The 23642-nt window shown below is 46.4% G+C and overlaps 2 protein-coding genes across 3 annotated transcripts in view; both read right to left on the bottom strand.

Moving 5' to 3' along the window:
- Positions 1-8494: 8494 nt before the first annotated feature.
- On the bottom strand, positions 8495-9001 carry LOC116553033 (40S ribosomal protein S27-like). Its single transcript, XM_032280112.1, has one exon. It carries the CDS (start codon positions 8932-8934, stop codon positions 8680-8682), a length of 255 nt encoding a protein of 84 aa, XP_032136003.1. The 5' UTR covers positions 8935-9001; the 3' UTR covers positions 8495-8679.
- A 587-nt stretch (positions 9002-9588) lies between these two features.
- The window catches only part of SCPEP1 (serine carboxypeptidase 1), a 23695-nt gene continuing 9641 nt past the window's right edge, over positions 9589-23642 (bottom strand). The window contains exons 5-11 of one of the 2 annotated variants that reach the window (XM_032280110.1): positions 21844-21881; positions 20958-21086; positions 19859-19952; positions 18206-18319; positions 15453-15590; positions 14273-14436; positions 9589-10182 (exon numbers count right to left, since the gene is read on the bottom strand). In XM_032280110.1, coding sequence (XP_032136001.1) covers positions 10120-10182; positions 14273-14436; positions 15453-15590; positions 18206-18319; positions 19859-19952; positions 20958-21086; positions 21844-21881 — 740 coding nt within the window. In that variant the 3' untranslated portion in view covers positions 9589-10119. The remainder of the gene's footprint in view (positions 10183-14272; positions 14437-15452; positions 15591-18205; positions 18320-19858; positions 19953-20957; positions 21087-21843; positions 21882-23642) is intronic. The other variant, XM_032280111.1, reaches the window with a different exon arrangement.

The following is a 23642-nucleotide window of genomic DNA, read 5'->3' as shown; positions in this document are numbered from 1 at the left end:
TGAGAATTGCTTGAACCTGGGAGGCGGAGGTTGCAGTGAGTCAAGATTGCGCCACCGCACTCCAGCATGGGTGAGCAAGATTCAATCTCAAAAAAAGAAAAAAAAGAAGATTGTTATAGTCATGCTTTGATGTACTCATACACAAAAATGCCAAAGATAATTTTCTTTATGTTAACAAAGTACTAAGTTTTATCACACTTCAGCCCATCTGCAAGTAGACATAGCTTAGCTTTTATGTGGATGAGACTCCTATACAAGAAGAGTTGAGAGCAAAGACAATGCATTCCTCTTCTTGCTTTCTGAGGACACCCTACTCTGTAACTGCATAGCTTTCAATAAACCATCTCTTCTCACTGTAGTCTGCAACTCACCTTGAATTTCTTCCTGTGTGAGATCCAAGAAACCTCTCTTGGTGTCTGGATCAAGACCCCTTTTTCTAGCAACAGTTCCATGAGGAAAACAGAAGTTTTTCCCAAAATGGGGTCTGTGGCACCTCCTCTGTTTTTTCCAAGGAGTCCCAGACTGTCAGAAATTACTTTAGATTCTCTTATGGGGACATCAAAAGTGGCAAGAAGACAGACTAGAGAAACAATTCATTTGACTTAGGAGAAAAAAAAAACACTTTTTCTCAAAAAACAAGATCCAAGAAGGGAAAAAGCATGAAGGCCTTCTAAATGTATGTATAGCTTGGAAATCTCCCTTTAATTAAGCTTTTAACCATGGAGCTTTGAAAAGAATCCTTTAAAATTTTTTATTGTCTGACTTTTGCTGGGACAAACAGCTGACACCTCTGGCTTTTAAGCACTTTTTTCCCTCAAAGGTATTTTCCCAAGTGAAACCAATAACCTTAACTAAGGTTGTAACTTAATCATGGATGCACAAGGTATCACCAAATAGTATTTTGGTGTTTTTTACAGGATCTAGAATTGCCCCAAAGGTAGCTCGGAGAAACAAAATTCAAGACAGGAAGTCAGAAATTGTTCAGGGAGGAGAAAATAATCAATAAATGGCAAAGGTCACACAAATATCAAACCAGAAAGGACTCATTCCCTAAGCCAGAGGCTGCCATTGTGAAAGGGCAAAGCCTTGGCCATGAGCTACAACATGAAGCAATTGCCATTGTTCTTTCCAGAAGGAGTCTAGAGCCATCATTTTTGAGCTTGCAAAGGATTTAACTGCTCAAGGTAATTTTTTTTTTTCTGAGATGGGGTATTGCTCTGTTGCCCAGGCTGGAGTGCGGTGGTGCAATCTTGGCTCACTACAACCTCCACCTCCCAGGTTCAAGTGATTCTCTGCCTCGGCCTCCCAAGTAGTACCTGGGACTACTACACGTACGTCCCACCATGCCTGGCTAAGTTTTGTATTTTTAGTAGAAATGGGGTTTCACCATATTGGTCAGGCTGGTCTTGAACTCGTGACCTCATGATCCACCTGCCTCCACTGCCCTAAGTGCTGGGATTACAGGTGTGAGCCACTGCGCCCGGCCTCAAGGTACTTTTTATGGCTAACCATGAAATTATTATTTATCCTTCTTTTAAACATTTTTAAAAATTATTAAGAATAAAATATTTCTAAAGTCTTTTCTATTTTAATGGCATATTTCGTTCCAATAGCAACTCAATCCAAAAGGCTTTTTGTTTTAGTTTTAGTTTTTGGTTTTTTGAGACAGGGTCTTACTATGTCATCCAGGCTGAAGCAAGGCACAATCATGGCTCACTGCAGCCTCAATCTCCAGGGCTCAAGTGACCCTCCCACCCCAGACTCCTGAGTAGCTGAGACCACAGGTGTGTGCCACCACGCCTGGCTAATTTTTGAAAATTTTGTAGAGATGGAGTCTCCTTATGTTGCCAAGGCTGGTCTCTAACTCCTGGGCTCAAGCAATCCCAAATTACTGAGATTACAGGTTTAACTGTTACCCCTGGCTCCAGATGGTAATGTTTTAGGTTTTTTAAAAATTATGCAGCCTGGCATGGTGGTTCACGCCTGTAATCCCAGCACTTTGGGAGGCCGAGGTGGGCAGATCCCGAAGTCAAGAGATTGAGTCTATCCTGGCCAACATGGTAAAACCCTGTCTCTACTAAAATACAAAAATTAGCCGAGCATGGTGGCAGGTACCTGTAATCCCAGGTACTCGGAAGGCTGAGGTGGAAGTATTGCTTGAAACTGGGAGGTGAAGGTTGCAGTGAGCCAAGATCGCACCATTGCACTCCAGCCTGGGCAACAAGAGCAAAACTCCATCTCAAAAAAAAAAAAAAAGTAAAGAAATAGGCTGAGTGCAATAGCTCATGCCTGTAATTCCAGTACATTGGGAGTACGAAGGTGGGTGAATTGCTTGAGCCCAGGAGTTCAAGACAAGCCTAGGTGACATAATGAGACCCCCCTGACTCTACAAAAAACTTTAAGAATTAGCTGGGCTTGGTGGTGCGGTCCTAGCAATTCGGGAGAGTGAGGTAGGAGGTTCATTTGAGCCATGATTGTGCCACTGTACTGCAGCCTGGGCAACAGTCTCAAAATAAACAGACAAAAACAACATAAAGGAATAAAAAGGTGGCTACCCCATAGGCAGACTGGTCAAGCATGGGCTTGACTACTCAAAAAATAAAATAAAATACCGTCAAGCATGGGCTGCTTGACACACTATATTTATGCTATTTTATTTTATTTTCTGAGATGGGGTCTTGCTCTGTCACTCTGGCTAGAGTGCAGTGGAGCATTCTCAGCTCACTACAACCTCTACCTCCTGAGTAAAAGCGATTCTTGAACTCAGGCATAGAGTTCTTGAGCTGGGTGTAGAGAACTTGAGTTGGGCATAGCTGCAGCTGCCCAGCTTATTCTCCTGCCTCAGCCACCTGAGTAACTGGGATTACAGGTGCATGCCACCACGCCCGGCCAGTTTTCGTAATTTTAGTACAGACAGGGTTTCGCCTTGTTGGCCAGACTGGTCTTGAACTCCTGACCTCAAGTGGTCCACCCCTCTTCGCCTCCAAAAGTGCTGGGATTACAGGCATGAGCCATCACGCCCAGCCAGTTATTTCTTGATTATGTACTAAACAAGGGGTGAATTGTTCATGAGTTTTCTGGGGAAAGAGTGGGGAGCTTCTGGAACTGAGGGTTCCTCCCCCTTTCAGACCATATAGGGTAACTTCTGGACATTGCCCTGGCATTTGTAAATGTCATGGTGCTGGTGTGTGTTTCCATTAGTTTGCCAGTGCAGTACATAATTAGCATATAATGAGCAGCAAGGGTAACCAGAGGTTGCTTCCATTGCCATCTGAGCTTTGGCCAGCTTCTCTCCTCCATCATGATTTATCGGTGGGGTTCTGTGGCCTGTGTCTTGAGAATTTAGTCCTAGCAAACTCCTATTGATGGCAGCAGCCACTTCAGATGGCTTGCCACTACCGTCACACCAGCTGCACACTCCATGGAACCAGTGGCAGCCCCAACCCTTCCAAGTCAGGGTGGGAGCTCCCTGGGTGCCACTGCAGCCCCCGAAACCATGGCTGTGGATCCAAGCTTCCCTGTGTTTTGGGGGGCTGGGTGTAGCTGCAGCTGCCAAAACCACAGCTGCAGACCCAGGCCTCCCACTCCACAGAACAGGTAGGAGCCCCACTGATCCATTGTGGTGACACTGAATCAAAAATTCAGGCAGCTCCTGTCAGCCGCTAAGGAATGTTGTCCAGCAGTCCCATCAACTCTGCAGTCTCCTCCATAGCAGGAAAAAAATCTCCCTACATCCCCTGATCCCAGATAAGCCCCCAAACAATATGTTACTAACCATGGGTTCTTGGGCTCTCAAAGCAATAGAAATTGACCTGAGGCCGAAAAAGTTTTCCCAGATAAGGCCTCGTTGGAGCTTAGGTTCTGAGGTAAGGGAGGCAGAGAACCAGCAGAGATTGTTGTTATTGTTGAGATGGAGTCTCACTCTGTTGCCCAGGATGGAGAGCAATGGTGCAATCTCAGCTCACTGCAACCTCCACCTCCTGGGTTCAAGCGATTCTCTTGCCTCACCCTCCCGAGTAGCTGGGACTACAGGTGCACGCTACCATGCCCAGCTAATTTTTTGCATTTTTAGTAGAGAAAAAAAAAAGCCAGGTACAATGGTGGTGTGCACCTGTAGTTACAGCTGCCTGGGAGGTTGACGTGGGAGGATCACTTGACCCCAGGAGATTGAAGCTGCAGTGAGCCATGATTACACCACTGCACAGGAGCCTGGGTGACAGAGCAAGACCCTGTCTTTAAAAAGAAAAAAGGCCAGGTGCAGTGGCTCACGCCTGTAATCCCAGCACTTTGGAAGGCTGAGGCAGGCAGATCACGAGGTCAGGAAATTGAGACCATGTTGGCCAGCCTGGTGAAACCTTGTTTCTACTAAAAATACAAAAAAATTAGCCAGGCGTGGTGGCACACACCTGTAGTCCCAGCTACTCTGGAGGCTGAGGCAGGAGAATCTCTTGAACCCAGGAGGCTGAAGTGAGCCGAGATTACACCACCACTCTCCAGCCAGGGCAGCAGAGCTAGACTCTGTCTCAAAAAAAAGAAAAAGAAAAAAGGTTGGATACTATTAGCACATCAGAGATGATAAAGGAACGAGAGATAAAAACAAAAATATTTGGTTCACTAGGTGCAGTGGTGGCTTACACCTGTAATCCAGCATTTTGGGAGGCAGAGGCGGGCAGATCACTTGAGCCCAGGAGTTTCAGACTAGCCTGGGCAACATGATAAAACTTCATCTCTACCAAAAATACAGAAATTACCTGGACACGGTGGTGCATGCCTATCGTCACAGCTACTGGGGAGGCTGAGATGGGAGGATCCCTTGAGCCTGGGGTGGTCAAGGCTGCAGCGAGCTGTGATTGTGCCGCTGCACTTCAGCCCGGGTAACAGAGCAAAACCCTGTCTCAAAAAAAATGTTTTTTGTTAATATTTATTAAAATCGATTCACATCAAAAGAAGAAATACTCATAACTATTACGGTCCTCGTTTCTACAGTGGATCACGAGGTCATAGTACTTACGACTGCCCGCATCTATTATTTATTACATGTATCTTTTGCCCTCACCAAGCACTTCAGTTGGTCATGGCTTTTGCCTGATTGAATGACGACTTAAATCTTTTGTGAAGGGTCTGGGCCATTAGCGGTCTTAATCGGGTTGTCGTGGCTCTCCACTGACCTTAATCAGAGGTGGCCATACTAGCGCCAAAGGATCTCCTGCATTCTCCCTCCTTATGTCCATCATCTGTCATTTCCTCTAGATAGGACCGATCACCGCAGACAGCACTTTACCTCTCAATGCAGTGCCCAAAGAGGCCAGATGGTGGCTTCAAGCTCCAGGTCCATGGATTATCTGCTGTGTCTCCTAGGGAAAACGTTTCTCCCTTTGTGACTAAGACCTCTTGGAGGGTTGGGAAGCAAACATTTTACCACTGGATCATTACGGTTAACAGTGAGAGGAGTCGCTTTCATTTTTATCCCTTGATTACTGGACTCATGAATCCTGGGTACGGGAGCAACGAGGATGTTGATGTAGAGCATGTACCACACACCGGAGGGCAATGCCCCAGGCTTGCAATCCATCCCCACCTCGCTGGCACTGTCACTGAATTTTCAGTCATTCAACCATCTGTCAAGGCAGTCGCTTTAAGATGATGGGGAACATGGTGAGACCAGTGAATTCCACATGTATAAATTCACCGCTGCCTTTCATTTGCCGTGAATACCATGGTCATGGATAAGGCACTCCATGGGTCCACAGATGCTAGTTTTGGCAGAAGCGTTGTGGGAAAAGAAGGCACATCTCTGTCCAGAGCAAGTGTTAATTCCATTGAAAACACAGGGCTGCCTGCCTCATAATAAAAGTGGTTCAATGTAATCAGCCTAACACTAGGTAGCTGGCTATCTCTTCAGCAGTGATGCCATATTAGGGGCTCAGTGTTGTTTCTTGTGCTGGCAGATGGGGCGCTCAGCAGTGGCTGTGACCAGGTTGGCCTTAGTGAGTGAAAGTCCATGTTGCCAAGCCCATGCAGAACCTACATCCCCGCCACCATGGCCGCTTTGTTCATGAGTCTACAGGAATGGCTGAAGGACGCTGAGTGACAACCACAGAATGGGTTATCCACACACCTGATTATTAAATCCTCCCTTGCCCTAGTTGAGTATTCAGATGGAGCACAATGATCTTCATCCTCTGCCATTCAGAGATCTAGCCTCATACATCTTCCTCCGAGCTTGTCATCAATTTTCTAATCAAGTTTCTTCTTTTTCTTTTTGAGACAAAGTTTCACCCTGTCACTCGGGGTGGAGTAAAAATATGGCTCTCTGTAGCCTCAACCCCCAACCTCCTGGGCTCAAGTGATTCTCCCACCTCAGCCTCCCATGTAGCTGAAACCACAGGGGTGCATCACCGTGTTCAGTTAATTTTTTTTTTTGTAGATACAGGGTCTTACCAACTTGCTCCAGCTGGTCTTGAACTCCTAGACTCAAGGGGTTCTCCCACCTCAGCCTCCCAAAGTGCTGGTATTATAGGCATGAGCCGCTGTGCCCAACCTTCTAATCAAGTTTCTTCCAAGTCCCTGAATACCCAGCTAAACCATGAACTGGTGCAGACTTATTCTTCTGTTCATTTCCCCTTCCAGGGAAAATGAAGAACCAAGTGTACTGTTCCAAGTTCTGTCCACTGGGAGGATTTCCCTTCACACCATGTTTCAGAGCTGTCCTGGAGTGGGGCTGTGGTGCTATAGCCATGCACGTTCAGGTGATGCATGCAGGTAAATGGATACACATTGGTGACGTCCAGGAGCACCGTCCGTAAATCAAGCCTGAGAGTTGTCTTCCTTTTGTCAGCTGATCACAGGGATTCCCTAGGAAGGTAGGGGTGTGGGTTGAGGGAGAATGTTATACAGCAGGAATAAGAGCCATGGGCAAGTCTAGGAATTTACTATAGGATCTTAGCGCAAGACAGGATTAACCTGCTCAAGTAGCAATGGAAGGGCTGCTTTTTTTTTTTTTTTTTTTTGAGATGGAGTTTTGCCCTTGTCACCCAGGCTGGAGTACAGTGGCACAATCTTGGCTCACTGCAACCTCTGCCTCCCAGGTTCAAGCGATTCTCCTGCCTCAGCCTCCCGAGTAACTGGATTACAGGCATATACCACCATGCCCGGCTAATTTTTTATTTTAGGTAGAGATGGGGTTTCGCCATGTTGGACAGGCTGGTTTCGAACTCCTGACCTCAAGTGATCCAGCCGCCTCAGCCTCCCAAAGTGCTGGGATTACAGGCGTGAGCCACCGTACCCGGCCAGGGCTGCTTCTAATGGCCAAGAAGGTTTGAGGTGCCCTCACTTCACTGAAATCTGCCCAGGTGACTCATCTCGATGCTCAGAATTACATTTCTTCCCAACCAATGCACTAACTTTTAACAGAAAAGACTCTGTGAGGTTGGGAATTCAACTTGTTTGAATTTCAACTGCTTTGTTGGGTGGATTACTATGACTCACAAGGCTCAGTAGCAGGTTATACTAATAGCTAACTTTTTTTTGTAACAAAGGATGCACATCAAAAGCAGCAGGTAAAAAGGATACACATTGGTGACGTCCAGGGGTATCCAGCACAGGCTTCTAAGGCTCTTCCTTTCCATGGGCACACTGGAGTTCTTGCTCACAATGAACCCCAGGGACATGTGTAGTCTCTGCCCCAGGGGCCCGATTTTAGTCTCAGGGTCTGAAGAGGCTGGTCATGTAGACATAACCTGCTGTCAACTCTTCCCTCACAGTCTGCAGGAATAAGCTTTGGGTTTGGTTTTTAAAACTCAGCCTTCAGCCAGGCTCAGTGACTCATGCCTGTAATCTCAGCACTTTCGGAGACCAAGGCAGGTGGATTTCTAGAGCATGGGAGATGGAGAGCAGCCTGGGCAAACAGTGAGACCCCAGCTCTACAACAAAATGTTAAAAACTAGCTGGATATGGTGGTGCACACCTGTGGTACTAGCTACTCGGGAGGCTGGGGCAGGAGGATCACTTGAGCCATGATTGTGCCAATGCACTCTAGCCTGGGTGACAGAGTGAGACCCTGTCTCAAATAAGTAAACAAACAAATAAAATCTCAGCCCTGCAACTACAAGAGGTAGTATTTCTTTCATAGTCCTAGAAGCTATAGGACTGATCTGAGACCCTATACAGATCTTTTCTTTCTTTTTTTTTTTTTGAGACAGGGTCTCTCTGTCAACCAGGCTGGAGTGAGTGGCTTGATCATGGCTCACTGAAACCTCAAGCTCCCTGGCTCAAGTGATCCTCCTGCTTCAGCCTCCCAAGTAGCTGGGTAGCTGGGACTATGGGTGTGTGCCACAATGCCTGGCTAATGTTTTAATTTTTTTGTACAAATAGGGTCTCCCTATGTTGTCCAGGCTGTTCTTGAACTCCTGGGTTCAAGTGATCCTCCCAGCTCGACCTCCCAAAGTGCTAGGTTCACAGGTGTGAGCCACGGCATTGAGCTTCCTTATGCAAATTTTTTTTTTTTTTTTGCCCATAATCAAAACTTTATTGAAAAACTGACACCAAAATAGTAGTTCACTGTTGTACACCTTACAAAACCAAATATAATTACATTATCTTGGTAGATTAATTAGAATTATGGAACTTATGATAAGGCTTTCTGTGAGATAACACAAATTCAGGAAGCTGTTTGGATCATTAGTGTTGCTTTCTTCTAAATGAACACCCTTCTGTGAGTCTGGCCTTTCCTCCTGTAGGCTGGCCCAACGCTGTTGAACAACCTACACAAAGAACCACTGTCTGAGCATGGCTGAAAACCGTGGTGATCTTGTAGCAACCTGGACATTTTACATCCATAAAGTAAGAATTTGGACTTTGCACTAGGCGTTTCTTTTTATGTTTTTTCTTTTCCTCTTCCAAGGACGGATGTAATAAATCTCTAGCCAGAGGCATGTTGATCCTCTCGCAAGCCCAGCCCTTCCAGACCTCTCAGCCGACACCGCTAACAAGCTGCACGCGATCTGCGGCTTATGCAAATCTTGAGCTGTGAATAAAAAGTTAAAAGTCCTGACTAGCCGGGCGCGGTGGCTCACGCCTGTAATCCCAGCACTTTGGGAGGCCGAGGCAGGTGGATCACGAGGTCAAGAGATCGAGACCATCCTGGTCAACATGGTGAAACCCCGTCTCTACTAAAAATACAAAAAATTAGCTGGGCATGGTGGTGCGTGCCTGTAATCCCAGCTACTCAGGAGGCTGAGGCAGGAGAATTGCCTGAACCCAGGAGGCGGAGGTTGCAGTGAGCCGAGATCGCGCCATTGCACTCCAGCCTGGGTAACATGAGTGAAACTCTGTCTCAAAAAAAAAAAAAAAAGTCCTGAGCTACTTATTTTGATTCTAAGGAAATCTGGCAATCCTCTGACTAAATATTACACTTTTATGAATTTATTATAAGAAATAAGGAGGTACATAAAAATCTAACTATCAGGATGAATCAACAGAGCACTGGGTATAATAGCAACAAACTAGAAATTATTATACTTGTTGGAAACAACTGGGAATTTTGTAAATAAACGATAGTACACCATAAAGTAGAATGCTCCAAAGCCATTAAAAATATTACAGAAGAACATTTATTGATATGGAAAGGTGTTTAGGATATACTGATGGGTCAAACAAATAGTAAAACAACATACAGTGATGATTCATTTTTGTAAAAAATATATACGTATATATATTGCAAAGAAAATCTTCAAGGACGTATGTTAAATTGGTAATAGTGCTTACCCCTGGGAAGGGAGTACACAGGTGTTTATTTATTCTTTGTGTACCTATAATTCCCAGTTTTTCTATAAATCACATCATTTGCTTCTATAAGAAAAGGTAATAATCTATTATCATCCTTCATTTTGATTAAAACAAATCCATTTTTTAAAAAAATCTTAGGTTTTTTAAGAAGCAGAAATAATTTTCAAATTGCCTCCAGAGACAGTGATTTTATCCTCTGCGGAAGCTGGTCAGAACCTTCATGATCACAGCCCCATTAGATATGCAGAAGAATGGTGCTTCCTACAGCTTCAGGGGCCTCAGCTCAGCTCTGTGCCCCAAGGCCAAACCAGCTCATCTCCAGCCCCATCCATCCTATTCTTGCTGCGTTACCAGTCTCATCATCTTCAGAGCAATGTCCCCTTGGTCAGAAGGAACCTAGAAGCAAGCAACATCTGAGTTAGTGTTTCTGCTGCTACTCCTGGGGCTGGGGTCAGAGGCAACATCCTGAAACCTTGCTCCCAGAAGGGAGCCAGCTCTGTGACAACAAGCTGTGCAGACCCCGGGGCTCATCCTAGAAGAAAGCTCTTCTAGGCACCGACTGGGCTGGGTAGCAGGGACCTGGAGAGGTCAGCATTTAGGCAAGAACCTTCTACTCCATTTGAGACTGATCTACGGATTTCTTGGTAAGGCGCATGCTCATAATACTGAGACCCAGGCTGTTCAAGGAAGAAGGAGGATTCTCAACATTTTAAAGGAGTCTGTCTAGCAGGGATCCCAGACTGAAAATGGAGAAATCGCTGAGAAGGAAGCTCACAGGAGAGAGCTGCAAACAATACAAACAGGGCCCTTTAAATGGCATCCCATTGTCACATTGTTATTCAACTTTCTTTTGTTTTCCCTCAGATTTTTAGAACAAGCCCTTTAAAATTTCCTTCCCACACACCATCAAAAGGGGAAGGGCAGAGGTCTCAGTTTTTCCCCTGTACAGACAGGAGTGGAGTATATGGTCTCCCCATTCTGCAATTCCCTGGCCCCATGATTCTCTATGCACACCCATCCTTGACTCTTCTGCCAAGAGTCCCCAGGAGGCACAGGCACGGTGGGACATCCTAAAATGACATTTAATCAACGAAAGGGGAAGTGGTTTGGGGACAACTTAATAACAGTCTCTGAGGGCTATTTTAAGCCTGTCCCCAGCTGATCTGTTGTTCTATATGTGACAAACCAAGAGGAAATGGGCCTGAACTCTAGTACATGAGCGTGCGGTTGGCTTATCCCATGCCCTCCTACCAGCCTCAGCAGGGACTTCTCTCTAGTGCAGGCTAAGCATCCCTCATTGGAAAAGCCAAAAAGCTCCACAATTCTTTTTTTTTTTTTTGGTAAAATTGGACTTGGAAGATGGAGGCTGGATGGCCCTCGCTCCACAATTCTAACCTTTCTGAGTACTGCCATGAGGCCGCAAGTGGAGCATTTCGCACCTGGCCCCACCAGGGGTTGCATTCAAAATGCAGGCGTACAACACACAGTTTATTTCTGCATCCCCAAGGGGGTTACAGTACAGTACAGTAACCTTTTCATTGAAGCACAGCATTGTAGGCAGGGACCGAGAGCTGCTGGTGTTTGCTGCTGCTGTTGTCTAGCAGCTGACACGGTATTCTGGTGACACTACTGTGCTGCTCAGTTATGACAAACACACATTTTTCCACTGTATTAATAGTATGTTGTATTTCTTACTGGAAGTACTTTTGTGTGACTATGTGCAAGAAAATGATTGCTTATCGGCAACATATAAATTTGGAGTCAGAAATAATATGATGTCCAATAACCACAGATTGGTTGAAGTGGCTATTTTAGCCATGCTTTGCCCTCTAATAATTCAATGCACACAAACTTTGCTTCATGCACAAAATTATTTAAAATATCGTACAAAATTACCTCCTGTCTATGTGTATAAGGTGTACAGGAAGCATAATAAATGAATTCTTGTCTAGACTTGGGTCCCATCCCCAAGATATCTCATTATGCATATGCAAATTTTCCAAAATCTGAAACACAACTGGTCCCAAACATTTCAGATAAGAGGTACTCAACCTATAACAGTGCTTTGCTCTAAGACTTCCTGTTGTTTTGGTTTTTTTTTAGTCAATGTTGAAGGTACTCAGATGCTGAGAGATGCCCTCTCCCTTTCTGTGCCCGGCTGCCTTGTTTGTTCTCCCTTTAGAACAAATAGATTAAGTCTATTTATTTATTGAGATGGAGTCTCACTCTGTCATCCAAGCCTGAGTGCAGTGGCATGACCTCGGCTCACCGCAACCTTCACCTCCCAGGTTTAAGCGATTCTCCTGACTCATCCTCCCGAGTAGCTGGGGTTACAGGCACTTGCCACCATGCACGGCTAATTTTGTATTTTTAGTAGAGACAGAGTTTCGCCATGTTAGCCAGGTTGGTCTGGAACTCCTGACCTCAGGTGATCTGTCAACCTTGGCTTCCCAAAGTGCTGGGATTACAGATGTGAGTCACCGCACCCAGCCCAGATTAAGTATCTTTAAAGAGTGGGCTACTTTATCTGGCTTCTTTTTTTTTTTTTTTTTTTTGAGACGGAGTTTCGCTGTTGTTGCCCAGACTGACTGGAGTGCAATGGCACGACCTCGGCTCACCGCAACCTCCGCCTCCTGGGTTCAGGCAATTCTCCTACCTCAGCCTCCTGAGTAGCTGGGATTACAGGCACACACCACCATGCCCAGCTAATGTTTTGTATTTTTAGTAGAGACGGGGTTTCACCATGTTGACCAGGATGGTCTTGATCTCTTGACCTTGTGATCCACCCGCCTCGGCCTCCCAAAGTGCTGGGATTACAGGCGTGAGCCACTGCGCCCGGCCTTATCTGGCTTCTTAAAGGAAGTTGCTGTCTCTTCTCATTACTCATTTTCTCCAGCCTTTCCATTCTGGCTTCTGACCTTGCCATGACACAGGTGCCAAGGACATCACGCACGTTCCAGCCCTTCCCCTGAGTTCTCACTTGGCACTGTGGGCCCCTCCCTACTTTGGGGATGCCACGCATCCTGGTCTCCCTTCTCACTTGTCTGGCTGCTCCTTTCTTGGTCTCATCACTTGTAGGTTCTTCTTCTGCCTTCTGTTCTATAGGCAATTCAAACTCAGCTTGTGCAAACTGCCTCCATCCTAAACCACAATGCCGGAGCAGAAACCTGGAAGCTATCTTTCAGTTCTTTTCTGCCCCAAATGATAACCAAGTCCTGCCAATTTTCCCTTCTTTACACTTTACCAAGTCCATACACTTTCCTCCTTTCTGGATTTTCCTGACAGCTTCATTGACTGGTCCTTGGCCCCAGGCTTGCCTCATGCCCTCTACTGCTAGAACAGTATTTCTTGGACAAATTTGTTAATTTCACTCCTTTGCTTAAAACCTCTTCTTGGTGCCCTACTGTATGAACTCCTTGGCGTGGTATGCAAATTCCCCTTCTGCAGCCACCTCCCACCAGTATCCATTCCTGGGCCTTACCATCTGAGGTTCCTCTGGACCTTGTATTCACTGCTCTCCATGCTTCCTACCCCTCCTCTTTCCCTAACTCACTCCTATGCATCACGTGGGCACCTTCCAGATCTGCAAGCCTGGGCAGGGCACCTCTCCCTGGGCCAAGCCCCCTCTTAGCATGGCTCGCCCCATGCTGCTGACAGTCTCCTTGCCTGTCTGTCTCTAGACCATGAGCTCCTTGAGGACAGGGGCTGGGCACCACTCACCCTTGTGTTCGTAGTGTCTAGTACTAATAGCAGAATTTTCATAGGGAACTCAAAAACTCCCAAGCCCTAAGTATTTCTTTTTTCTTCGAGACAGGGTCTCACTCTGTCACCCAGGCTGGAGTGCAGTGGTGTGATCTTGGCTCATTACAGCTTCTAACTTTCAGGTTCAATCAATCCTCCCACCTCAGCCTCCCGAGTAGCTGAGACCACAGGCATGTGCCACCACGCCCGGATAATTTTCGTTTTTTTCTGAGACAGGAGTCTCACTCTGCTGCCCAGGATAGAGTGTAGTGGCGCTCTCTCATCTCACTGCAACCTTCACCTCCCGGGTTCAAGTGATTCTTGTGCTTCAGCCTCCCAAGTAGCTGGGACCATAGGTGTATGGCCACCACATCTGGCAAATTTTTGTAATTTTAGTAGAGATGGGGTTTCACCATGTTGCCAAGCCTAGTCTTGAACTCTTGAGCTCAAGTGATCTACCCACCTCAGCCTCCCAAAGTGCTGGGATTACAGGTATGAGCCTCTGCATCTGGCCTAATTTTCATATTTTTTGTAGAGACAAGGTTTTACCCTGTGGCCCAGGTTGGTCTCAAACTCCTGGGCTCTACCTTGGCCTCCCAAAGTGCTGGGATTACAGGCATGAGCCACTGCACCCAGCCCTTGTACTTCTTACAAGACCCGCCTGGGTAGTAGACAGAGGCATAATAACTGCCTATGGCTTCCCTCTCAGGGTGATTTCGAGTCTGGAACAAAAGCTCTCTCTTACCATGTGACCAGCCTTCAGAATCCAGTAGAAAGCCAGGTTCTTGTAGGACTTGACAAAAGCAGACGTTTCTAAAGATTTAGGGTCACTGTACAGGGCCTTCCACTTCAGCTGATTGAATTTAGGCAGTTCTGGCCACCTCAGCTTCCGCACCCAGGCCTCCTGACCTGGTGAGAAAGGCCCGGCATTAACAGCTGGGTAAAGCAGGAAAAAAGTCTAGGTCTGAAGTGTTGGTGCTTCCCAAACTGTAATAGGCATGCTCTCACTCAGGATATCTTGTTAAAACGCAAATTCTGATTCAGAAGATCAGGGTGGGGCCTGAGCATCTGCATTTCTGACTCCCAGTGAAACCTACGTTGCTGGGAGAAACCTAACAGCTGCAAGGCCTGACTTGCTTTTGCCTCTGCCTCTCCCACTGCCACCTCCTCTTTAGGAAGGGAACTGGGGGACCTCTGGAGGCGGACAGGCCTGTGAGGAGGACTGAGAGACGTCAGGAATGAGGCAGTGTCACCCGGGCTGTTCATGGAAAAAATGCAGCAGCTTTCCAAATGGTCCTTGAGGTCCCTTGCTTACCAGTCACAAAAATATTCAATTCTTCTTGTTTCACGAGGCGCGTCACATCTGCCAGACCTTGTGCCTCAATTGGCCTGGCAGTTCAGAGAACCTGTCTCAGAGCTTCTACCAGCCCCTATTTAATTTGGAAGTGAGCAAATTAAACACGTGGTAGGTGACAGGGCAGTAGCTGGGAATCCACAAAGACCGTTTCCCCTGGCTCTTCAGGGTTACAGTCATTAGGGTTGAGTTTTAATTCACATTGCAGTGGTTGACATCAACTGTGAAGTCATACAAACATGAAGCTCTCCCTTAATTAAATAGTGCATTTGCCCAGTAGCCAGAAAAATGTCTTTTTAAATTTTGTGGTAGAGACAGGTGTTGTTCTTTTCTTTAATTATACCTAAGGGCCCTAAAACTTGGATAGGCCCAGGCTTCTGAGGGGTCACAGCCCTGTGTAGCTCCCTATTCTTTGGAGAATGAGGGTCAGGGGTAGATGGATATAATGAGAAGTGGCCTTCCTCCTGGCATTTCAACATTACCCACCCCAAGACTGCCATGTCCAATGCCAGTTCCCTTCCAGCTGAACCCATAAAACTGCCTCCGTGTGTCCCTCAGAGTCAATTCCTACCCATGGTATCTACGATGAGATCAAGCTGTCCATTATACACGGTCACGTTGATCCCTGCCTCCAGCAACTCGTCCACAATGCTTATGACTGGCTTCATGAAGTCCTCCTCCATGTTCATGAAGACATTGGTCGCCTGGCCTGCACATGGAGAAGGAGAGAGAGGAAGGAGCTTGGAATCTGCCAGAACAAGAGGTACCTTTCAGCCCAGAGCATCTTGTGCTGCAGCACCGAACGACGATGGAATGCACCGATGCTTCACAAACAGGGATGAACCAGCCCAGAAATCTGTGCCCACTGGTCAGGTGTAGGGCACACATACACAGCACATGTGGTCCATTCGCTTGAGAGCTTGTGATGACAGCAGGCGCCATTTTAAATGAGGAATTGACACCTGGAATAGGCTACTATCCATGGAAACAGTGAGGCAGAGGCCGGGGAAATACTCGTTAGGCTGGTACACTTAGGAAATAAACCATGCTTTGGGCCAATGCCAGTTTTCCTGTTTTCTTCAGTAACACCAGGGCCAAGTTTCAAGTCCTGAACAAGTGGGTCTGCCTTCTGATAAATCAGATCAAACCTAAACCGATTCAGAGCTGGCCCTCAGGAAAGCCAAATGAATAACAAGCCCCAGGCAATACAGCATTATCGTGACACTGAACAACAGCAGTAACAGTGCCAGCCAGCATTACCTGCTAGTCACTGCCAAGGAGGCATTTCACAAGCAACATCCCATTTCTTCTTCATTACTACCCTAGGAGATAAGTCTTTTTTTTAGAAAAATAATAATAATTTAAATAGTTAATTTTTTTTTTTTTTTTTGAGACAGTCTCACCCTGTCACCCAGGCTGGAGTGCAGGGGTACACTCTCAGCTCACTGCAGCCTCTACCTTCCAGGTTTAAGCGATCCTCCAACCTCAGCCTCCCAAGTAGCTGAGACTACAGGTGCACACCACCACACCTAGCTCTTTTTTTTTTTTCAGACGGAGTTTCGCTTTTGTTGCCCAGACTGGAGTACCACGGCGTGATCTTGGCTCACCACAACTTCTGCCTCCCAGGTTCAAGCAATTCTCCTGCCTCAGCCTCCCAAGTAGCTAGGATTACAAGCGTGCACCACCACACCAGGCTAATTTTGTATTTTTAGTAGAGACAGGGTTTCTCCCGACCTCAGGTGATCCTCCTGCCTCGGCCTCCCAAAGTGCTAAGATTACAGGCATGCGCCACTGTGCCAGGCCATGCCCAGCTCTTTTTATTTGAGCTAACTAATTTTTGTTCATTTATAAAGTTCTCTCAGCAGTCAGGGGTAATGAAAAAACCAAGGACAGAATGAGCCCTCTGGTGACTGCAGGTTGGGAGAGGAGGCCCATGTCCCCTGAGAAAGCTCCTAGCAGCAGCAAATCACAGGCTCCCAGCAGCCGCAGGATCACTGACCCCATATCCTTACGTTATCTTGGACACACATGAAACAAAACCCTCTTCAGCTTGGAGTGTTTTCTCTTCAGAAACCTGGGATCTCTGCTTGCTCAAGGCCTCCCTGCAGGACTAAGTAGGAACTTACCCAAGATTTCTACCTGGTCCTGGTCTCTAAGGATTTCATTATTTCCTCACCACAGCCTTGAGACCAGAATGCAGTACTGCTCGGCCACATCCAGCATCAGGATGCCTGGGGAGGCCAGCGAGAGAGCTGGTCAAAATCTGCCCGACCACCTGGGCATGTATGACATCCTGCAAGAAGGATCTTTGGCACAGAATCTCATCTGCAACCAACCGTGACCTTGGATGTGGCTTTTTTAATCTTAATTTTTTTTTTTGTACGATCCTTGTGATAATGAGTTCTCATATCTTAATTTTTTATTGTGGAAAACTTCAAATGGATACAAAAGAGAAGCGTACAATGCTCCAATGTACCCATACCAGGCTTCAACAATTATTAGCTCTCAACCAATTATGCATTATTTCTCTCCCTACCCAGCTCCCTACCAACCCTTTATTTTGAAGCAATTTTTTTTTTTTTTTGAGATGGAGTTTCGCTCGTTACCCAGGCTGGAGTGCAATGGCGCGATCTCGGCTCGCCGCAACCCCCGCCTCCTGGGTTCAGGCAATTCTCCTGCCTCAGCCTCCTGAGTAGCTGGGATTACAGGCACGCACCACCATGCCCAGCTAATTTTTCTGTATTTTTAGTAGAGACAGGGTTTCACCATGTTGACCAGGATGGTCTCGATCTCTTGACCTCGTGATCCACCTGCCTCAGCCTCCCAAAGTGCTGGGATTACAGGCGTGAGCCACCGCGCCCGGCTTGAAGCAATTTTAACAAATCTTTTTTTTCCCCTTTTGAAGAGACAGGGTTTCACTCTGTTTCCCAGGCTGCAGTGCAGTAGCACAACCATAACTCACTGTAGCCTCCAACTCCTGGGTTTAAGCAATCCTCCCTCCTCAGCCTCCCTAGTAGTTAGGACTACATGCCACATGCCACCATGCCCAGCCATGTTGCTTAATTGTGGTCTCAAGCAATCCTCTCAACTCAGTCTCCCACAGTGGTGGAATTATAGGCATGAACTATTGTATCCAGGCCTGCCAAGTCATTCACTGTCTTCTGTATCTATTTGCTCACCTACAACATGTGGATGGTAACACTGTTTACCTATAACCTATTCTCACCACCAGCAAAACCCATCCTACAAATTCAGGTCTCTGAATTTGCACCTCTTTTCTCCCCATAACTCTACAAACAGCACTTAATTAGGTCACATAAGTACCTCCCCAGGTTTGATCCTCCGGAATGATTTTGAGCTTCTTTCTGATGGGGCCATTCATGAGCTGGCTTAAGGCATCTCGTTGTAGGTGTCTCACGTGGCGCTGACAAAGACGAACTAAAACCAAACTGGTACACGGTGAGTCAAAGGACTGGAAGTAAGACCAAGAGGACACCTTTACCAAGCTGCTGGGGACGCTGTACAGCAAGAGGGAGGGTTTCAGATTCAGCTGGAAAAGGAAAAGCATCACCTTGATTCACCCCCAGCGGGAGGAAGGAAGTCAGAAACACAATGAAAGTGGAGAGGCTTTTTTATTAGGTTGGTCCAAAAGTAAATGTGGTTTTTGCCATTAAAAGTAATAGCAAGGCAGGGCGCGGTGGCTCACACCTGTAATCCCAGCACTTTGGGAGGCTGAGGGCGGATCACGAGGTCAGAAGATCAAGACCATACTGGCCAACATAGTGAAAGCACGTCTTTACCAAAATACAAAAAATTAGCCAGGTGTGGTGGTGTGCACCTGTAGTCCCAGCTACTCAGGAGGCTGAGGCAGGGGAATTGCTTGAAGTAGGGAGGTGGAAGTTGCAGTGAGCCAAGATCGCGCCACTGCACTCCAGCCTGGGTGACAGAGCAAGACTCCATCTCAAAAAAAAAAAAAAAAAAAAAAAAAGTAATGGCAAAACTTCGAAACTTCAATAGCACTCTAATAAGGAGTTGTTAGGGAGCTGGGTGGGAAGGGAAATAATGCATAATTGGTTGTGAGTTAATAAATCTTGAAACCTGGCAAAAACCACAGTTACTTTGCACCAACATAATAGTATTGACTGTACATTCTATAGACTTGGGGGCCACTGGGATTCTCCAGAATGGCCAAAGAGAATCATCTGGGACGTGGAACCTAGGGTCTCCTGCAGCGTTTATATGCCTCTTAGTTGGCTGAAAAACGACTAAATTCAGACTTTAATTGATGTTGTAATTTGGTGTACAGAAGCTGATTTCTAAACTTCAAAAACATCATGCTACGTGACAGAAGCCAGTGCAAAAGACTAACTATTGTGTGATTGTATTCATATAAAATGTTCAGAAAAGGCAAATCTAAAGGTACAGAGGGCCGAGCGAGGTGGCTCACACCTGTAATCCCAGCACTTTGGGAAGCCGAGGAGGGTGGATCATGAGGTCAAGATTGACACCATCTTGGCCAACCTGGTGAAACCTCGTCTCTACTAAAAATACAAAAATTAGCTGGGTGTAGTAGCATGCACCTGTAGTCCCAGCTACTCAGGAGCCTGCGGCAGGAGAATCACTTGAACCTGGGAGGCGGAGATGGCAGTTAGCTGATATGGTGCCACCACACTCCAGTCTGGTGACAGAGCGAGACTCCATTTCAAAAAAAAAAAAAAAGAGAGACAGAAAGCAGATGAGTGGTTGCCAGGGACAACCGACTGCAAGCAGACACGCGGGATCTCTTTGGGGTGACGAAAATGTTCTAAAATTGGATTGTGACAGTGACTGCACAACTCTGGGAATATCCTGAAAACCACTTACAATGAGTTAATTTTATGGTATGCAAATTATATGTTAATAAAGGTTTTTTTAATAAACAGGTTTCTTTTTGCATGGAGGCTGAGGCAGGGTCTAAAAATTTCAAGGTTCACTCACCTAGGTGGCTCTGCGTGAATTCTAGACTCGACTCCATTGTAGGTATGGGAGGGCTTTTAGTTAAGATGTTATAGAAGTTCACCCCATCTGTGTTCTGGAATACAAAAGTTTGTTTGGTTGTTTCATTTCATTTTTCTATCATCAAAACTGCCAAACAGAAAAAACATGGCTCTTTATCTAAGGACAGCTTTAACTTTGTAAATCTGCTTGGATCAGAAAGTAATACAGCTGTGGCTGGGCGTGGTGGCTCACACCTGTGAGCACCTCCCAGCACTTCCGGAGGCTGAGGCAGGTAGATCACTTGAGCCCAGGAGTTCAAGACCAGCCTGGTCAACTTGGTGAAACCCCTCTGAACTAAAAAGACAAAAATCAGCCAGGTGTGGTGGTGCTCACCTGTAGTCCCACCTACTCTGGAGGCTGAGACATGAGAATCACTTGAACCCGGGAGGCAGAGGTTTCAGTGAGCTGAGATTGGGCCACTGCACTACAGCCGGGCGACAGAGCCAGACTTGGTCTCAAAAAAGAAAGAAAGAAATGCAGCTCTGAAGGCTCAGAAACCAGCTGTGTCAGCCCAGCCCACTCTCCCAGGAGTAGTGAGCAGCTCATATGAGCAGTGATCAGGCCCTGCAGGGAAAAAACCAAGGGCCTCACTGTTAACTTACAGAAAGAACAGAGCTGCAGAGGGTCCTACACTCCCAGCCCCTGGCCAGTGCATCCTTTGCTTCTGGCTCTCTGGAGTCAGAATGTCGCTTGGCAAGGGCTCCAATAAGGGAATGTGTTGTCTCCAAACTAAACACTCACCTCTGCAAGACAATCTTTTTTTTTTTTTTTTTTTTTTTTTTACAGCATCCATATATTTAGTGAAGAAGGACAAGAAAGTCTTGCAGGCCTGGGTGGCTTTCAGTCTTGCAGATTCTGACTCTGTAAGGAGCCACAATATCACTGCTCAGACCCGACAGATTTACTGTCTAGCATGCAATCATTTGCAGATACGTGGGGAGGCTCAGGGTAGACCCCAAGTTTGACAACACTAACCACAGGCCCTGTACTCACCAGAAAAAGCCAACTAGGCTGGCCCCTGAGTGTGTCCCCTTTTTACCTGTTCGATGATCATTTCCGCTTTCCCCCACAGCACTGTGGCCTCTCTGTAGAGCTCCTTATTTATGGCATTCAGGACTTGCTCTGCAATTTTAGACACCTCTGCCAGACCTTTGTCTTCAAGAAGAGACTGGAATGTAAACCAAGAGCAAAAAGACCCACTATACTGGGGAACGTCAATCTGATATTGCTGCAGTGAGGGAGGGGTAGGGGAAGGAGGGGAAAGAAGGAGAATGGGAGCTTACGTAGGAAAGCATATTGTTACACGCACATGTCCATCGGAGGAGACACAGCAATTGTTAACTGAATCTAAGAAGGTATTCACAGTGATCTTTCAACGTTCCTGCATATTTGAAAATTTTTGTAATAAAAATTTGGGGAATTGAAAAAATGTGTTTCTTAGCCGGGCGCAGTGGCTTACACCTGTAATTCCAGCACTTTGGGCAGCTGAGGTGGGTGGATCACCTGAGGTCAGGAGTTCGAGACCAGCCTGCCCAACGTGGCAAAACCCTGTCTCTACTAAAAACACAAAAAATTAGCTGGGTGCTGTGGTAGGCGCCTGTAATCCCAGCTACTCGGGAGGCTGAGGCAGGGGAATTGCTTGAACCTAGGAGGTGGAGGTTGCAGTGAGCCAAGATCACACCACTGCACTCCAGCCTAGGTCACAAGAACGAAACTCTGTCTCACAAAAAAAAAAAAAAAAAAAAGAAAAAATGTGTTTCCTATATCTGGAAAAAAGTGATGTGTGCTGGTTTTCTTTCAGTTTGTCCCTAAAAAGCTGTGCCAAGCACACAGGCAAACTCATCCAGCATCTCTCTTCCTGGGGTCAGAGCCAGAAGAGATCGGCTGGGCGTTTACCCAGAGGGCACAGATGTGCATCTACTCACCATGCTGTACAGGTAAGGTCCCCAGGAGAGCACAGAATCTAAAGGAAACCACATATATACAAATCAAGGATGTCACACTTCTGTCCTTCCAAAGACAAACCTAACTGGCGTTTCTCCAAAGAAGAAAGAGAGAGAAGCAAGAAACCCGGTGGCTGTGGATTGGAAGGTTTGTCAACTCACCTGTACCCATGCAGGAGGCGGGCTGACATCTCAATGGCTAGAAGGTGGGATGAGGGTGTGGGGGCTTTTCTGCTGACTCTTAAGACTAATGGCACATTAATGTGGCCTGATACTGGCCCAGCAAGTGAGTCATTGCCAGTGACAGCATCCCCACAGGCAGGCTGTAGGTAGGCAGGTGGAAGCTCTTATCTGTGGACCTCTAGGCCTTCTGGCAGCTTAAAATATTTCCTCACCCTCACATTTCTGCTCTGCGTCTTATTTGCTCCTCCAGTTTAGAGATACCAACTTCTGCCAAGGAGCTAAATAAGGGAGATGACTAATGAGTTTGCAACAACACAGTGGCTGCACTGCCAACTGGCTCATTCCCATCCCACAGACATACTGAGAATTTACTAAGGATCTGGAGGCAGCAAAGAGCATGAGAACGTATAAATGTAAATAACATAACGCCTGTCCTCAAAGAGAACAGTAGTTGACCTTGGTTTAGACAAGCTCACAACTATTAAATACTGTATCACCAGGTTAAGACAAGTGCTATTGAAAGACGTGCCAACAAAGAATCAAGGACCTCGACTTACAAAACACATGTGATGATGTCTCTCCTTAGCTCAAAAGCATTCAACGGCTCCTTAAGGCAAAGTATCTCAAAGCAGGTTTCAAATAATCTTAGTTCTCCAGGAACTAACTCCATGTTGCCCAGTCTGGTCTTGAACTTTTTGGGTCAAGCAATCTGCCTGCTTTGGTCTCCCAAAGTGCTGCGTTTACAGGTGTGAGCTGCCACGCCCAGCCTGCACTGGTATTCTTCAGAGCACACTCTGAGAAATGCTGGCACACCAGGACTTTCGTGGCCTAGCTGTTAATCGCCTCTCCGGCTTAACCTTCAATCTCGTGCCTTAGCTGAAGGCACAGTCCTTGAAACACAGGATTGGTTGCAGTTCTCCAATGCATCCAATTTCCTGCTTGATCTGGGCCAGAGATTGGTAAACTTCCTGTAAAGGGACAGATAGGAAATAATTTGGGCCCTGTAGCCCAGCCTACCTTGGTTGCCAGTACTCAACTCTGTTCTTACAGCCTCCAAACAGCCATAGACAGTATGTAAATGAACAGGCATGGCTGCATTCCAATAAAAAACTTATTTACCAGAGCAGGCGGCAGGGCAGACTTGACCCGTGGGCCCTTGTTTACCAACCTTTGAAGCAGGTCTGCATGGTCCAACAGAACTTTCTGCAGTGACAGAAGTGTTCTACATCTGTGCAGTCCAAAATGCTAGCCAATAGCCACATGTGTCTATGGAGCACATGAAGTGTGGAGAGTGCCACTGAAAAACTGAAATTGTATTTAAAAATTATAATTAAATGTATATAGTCACATGTGGCAAGTGGTTACCATACTGAGCTGGTCGTATGCACTCAGTGACAGAGCAGATCAAGACCTTTTTGAAGTCCAGGGGCGTATCTGTGTATTTTACCTACCACCTAGCCTGGTATCTACTACCTAGCAAGCAATTAACAATTGCTCATGGAAATTTTTTCTTTTTTTTTTTTTTTTTTTTTTTTTTTTCGCGGATTTTTTTTTTTTTTTCCCGGGCGAGGGTGAAATGCGGGGCTTGGGGCTCCCCC

This window comes from Sapajus apella, unplaced genomic scaffold, assembly GCF_009761245.1.
Source record: "Sapajus apella isolate SASKATOON/1434 unplaced genomic scaffold, GSC_monkey_1.0 scaffold12, whole genome shotgun sequence".
Taxonomy (NCBI): domain Eukaryota; kingdom Metazoa; phylum Chordata; class Mammalia; order Primates; family Cebidae; genus Sapajus; species Sapajus apella.
The sequence above is the reverse complement of the archived record's forward strand: the minus strand, read 5'-3'. Positions and strand labels throughout refer to the sequence as shown.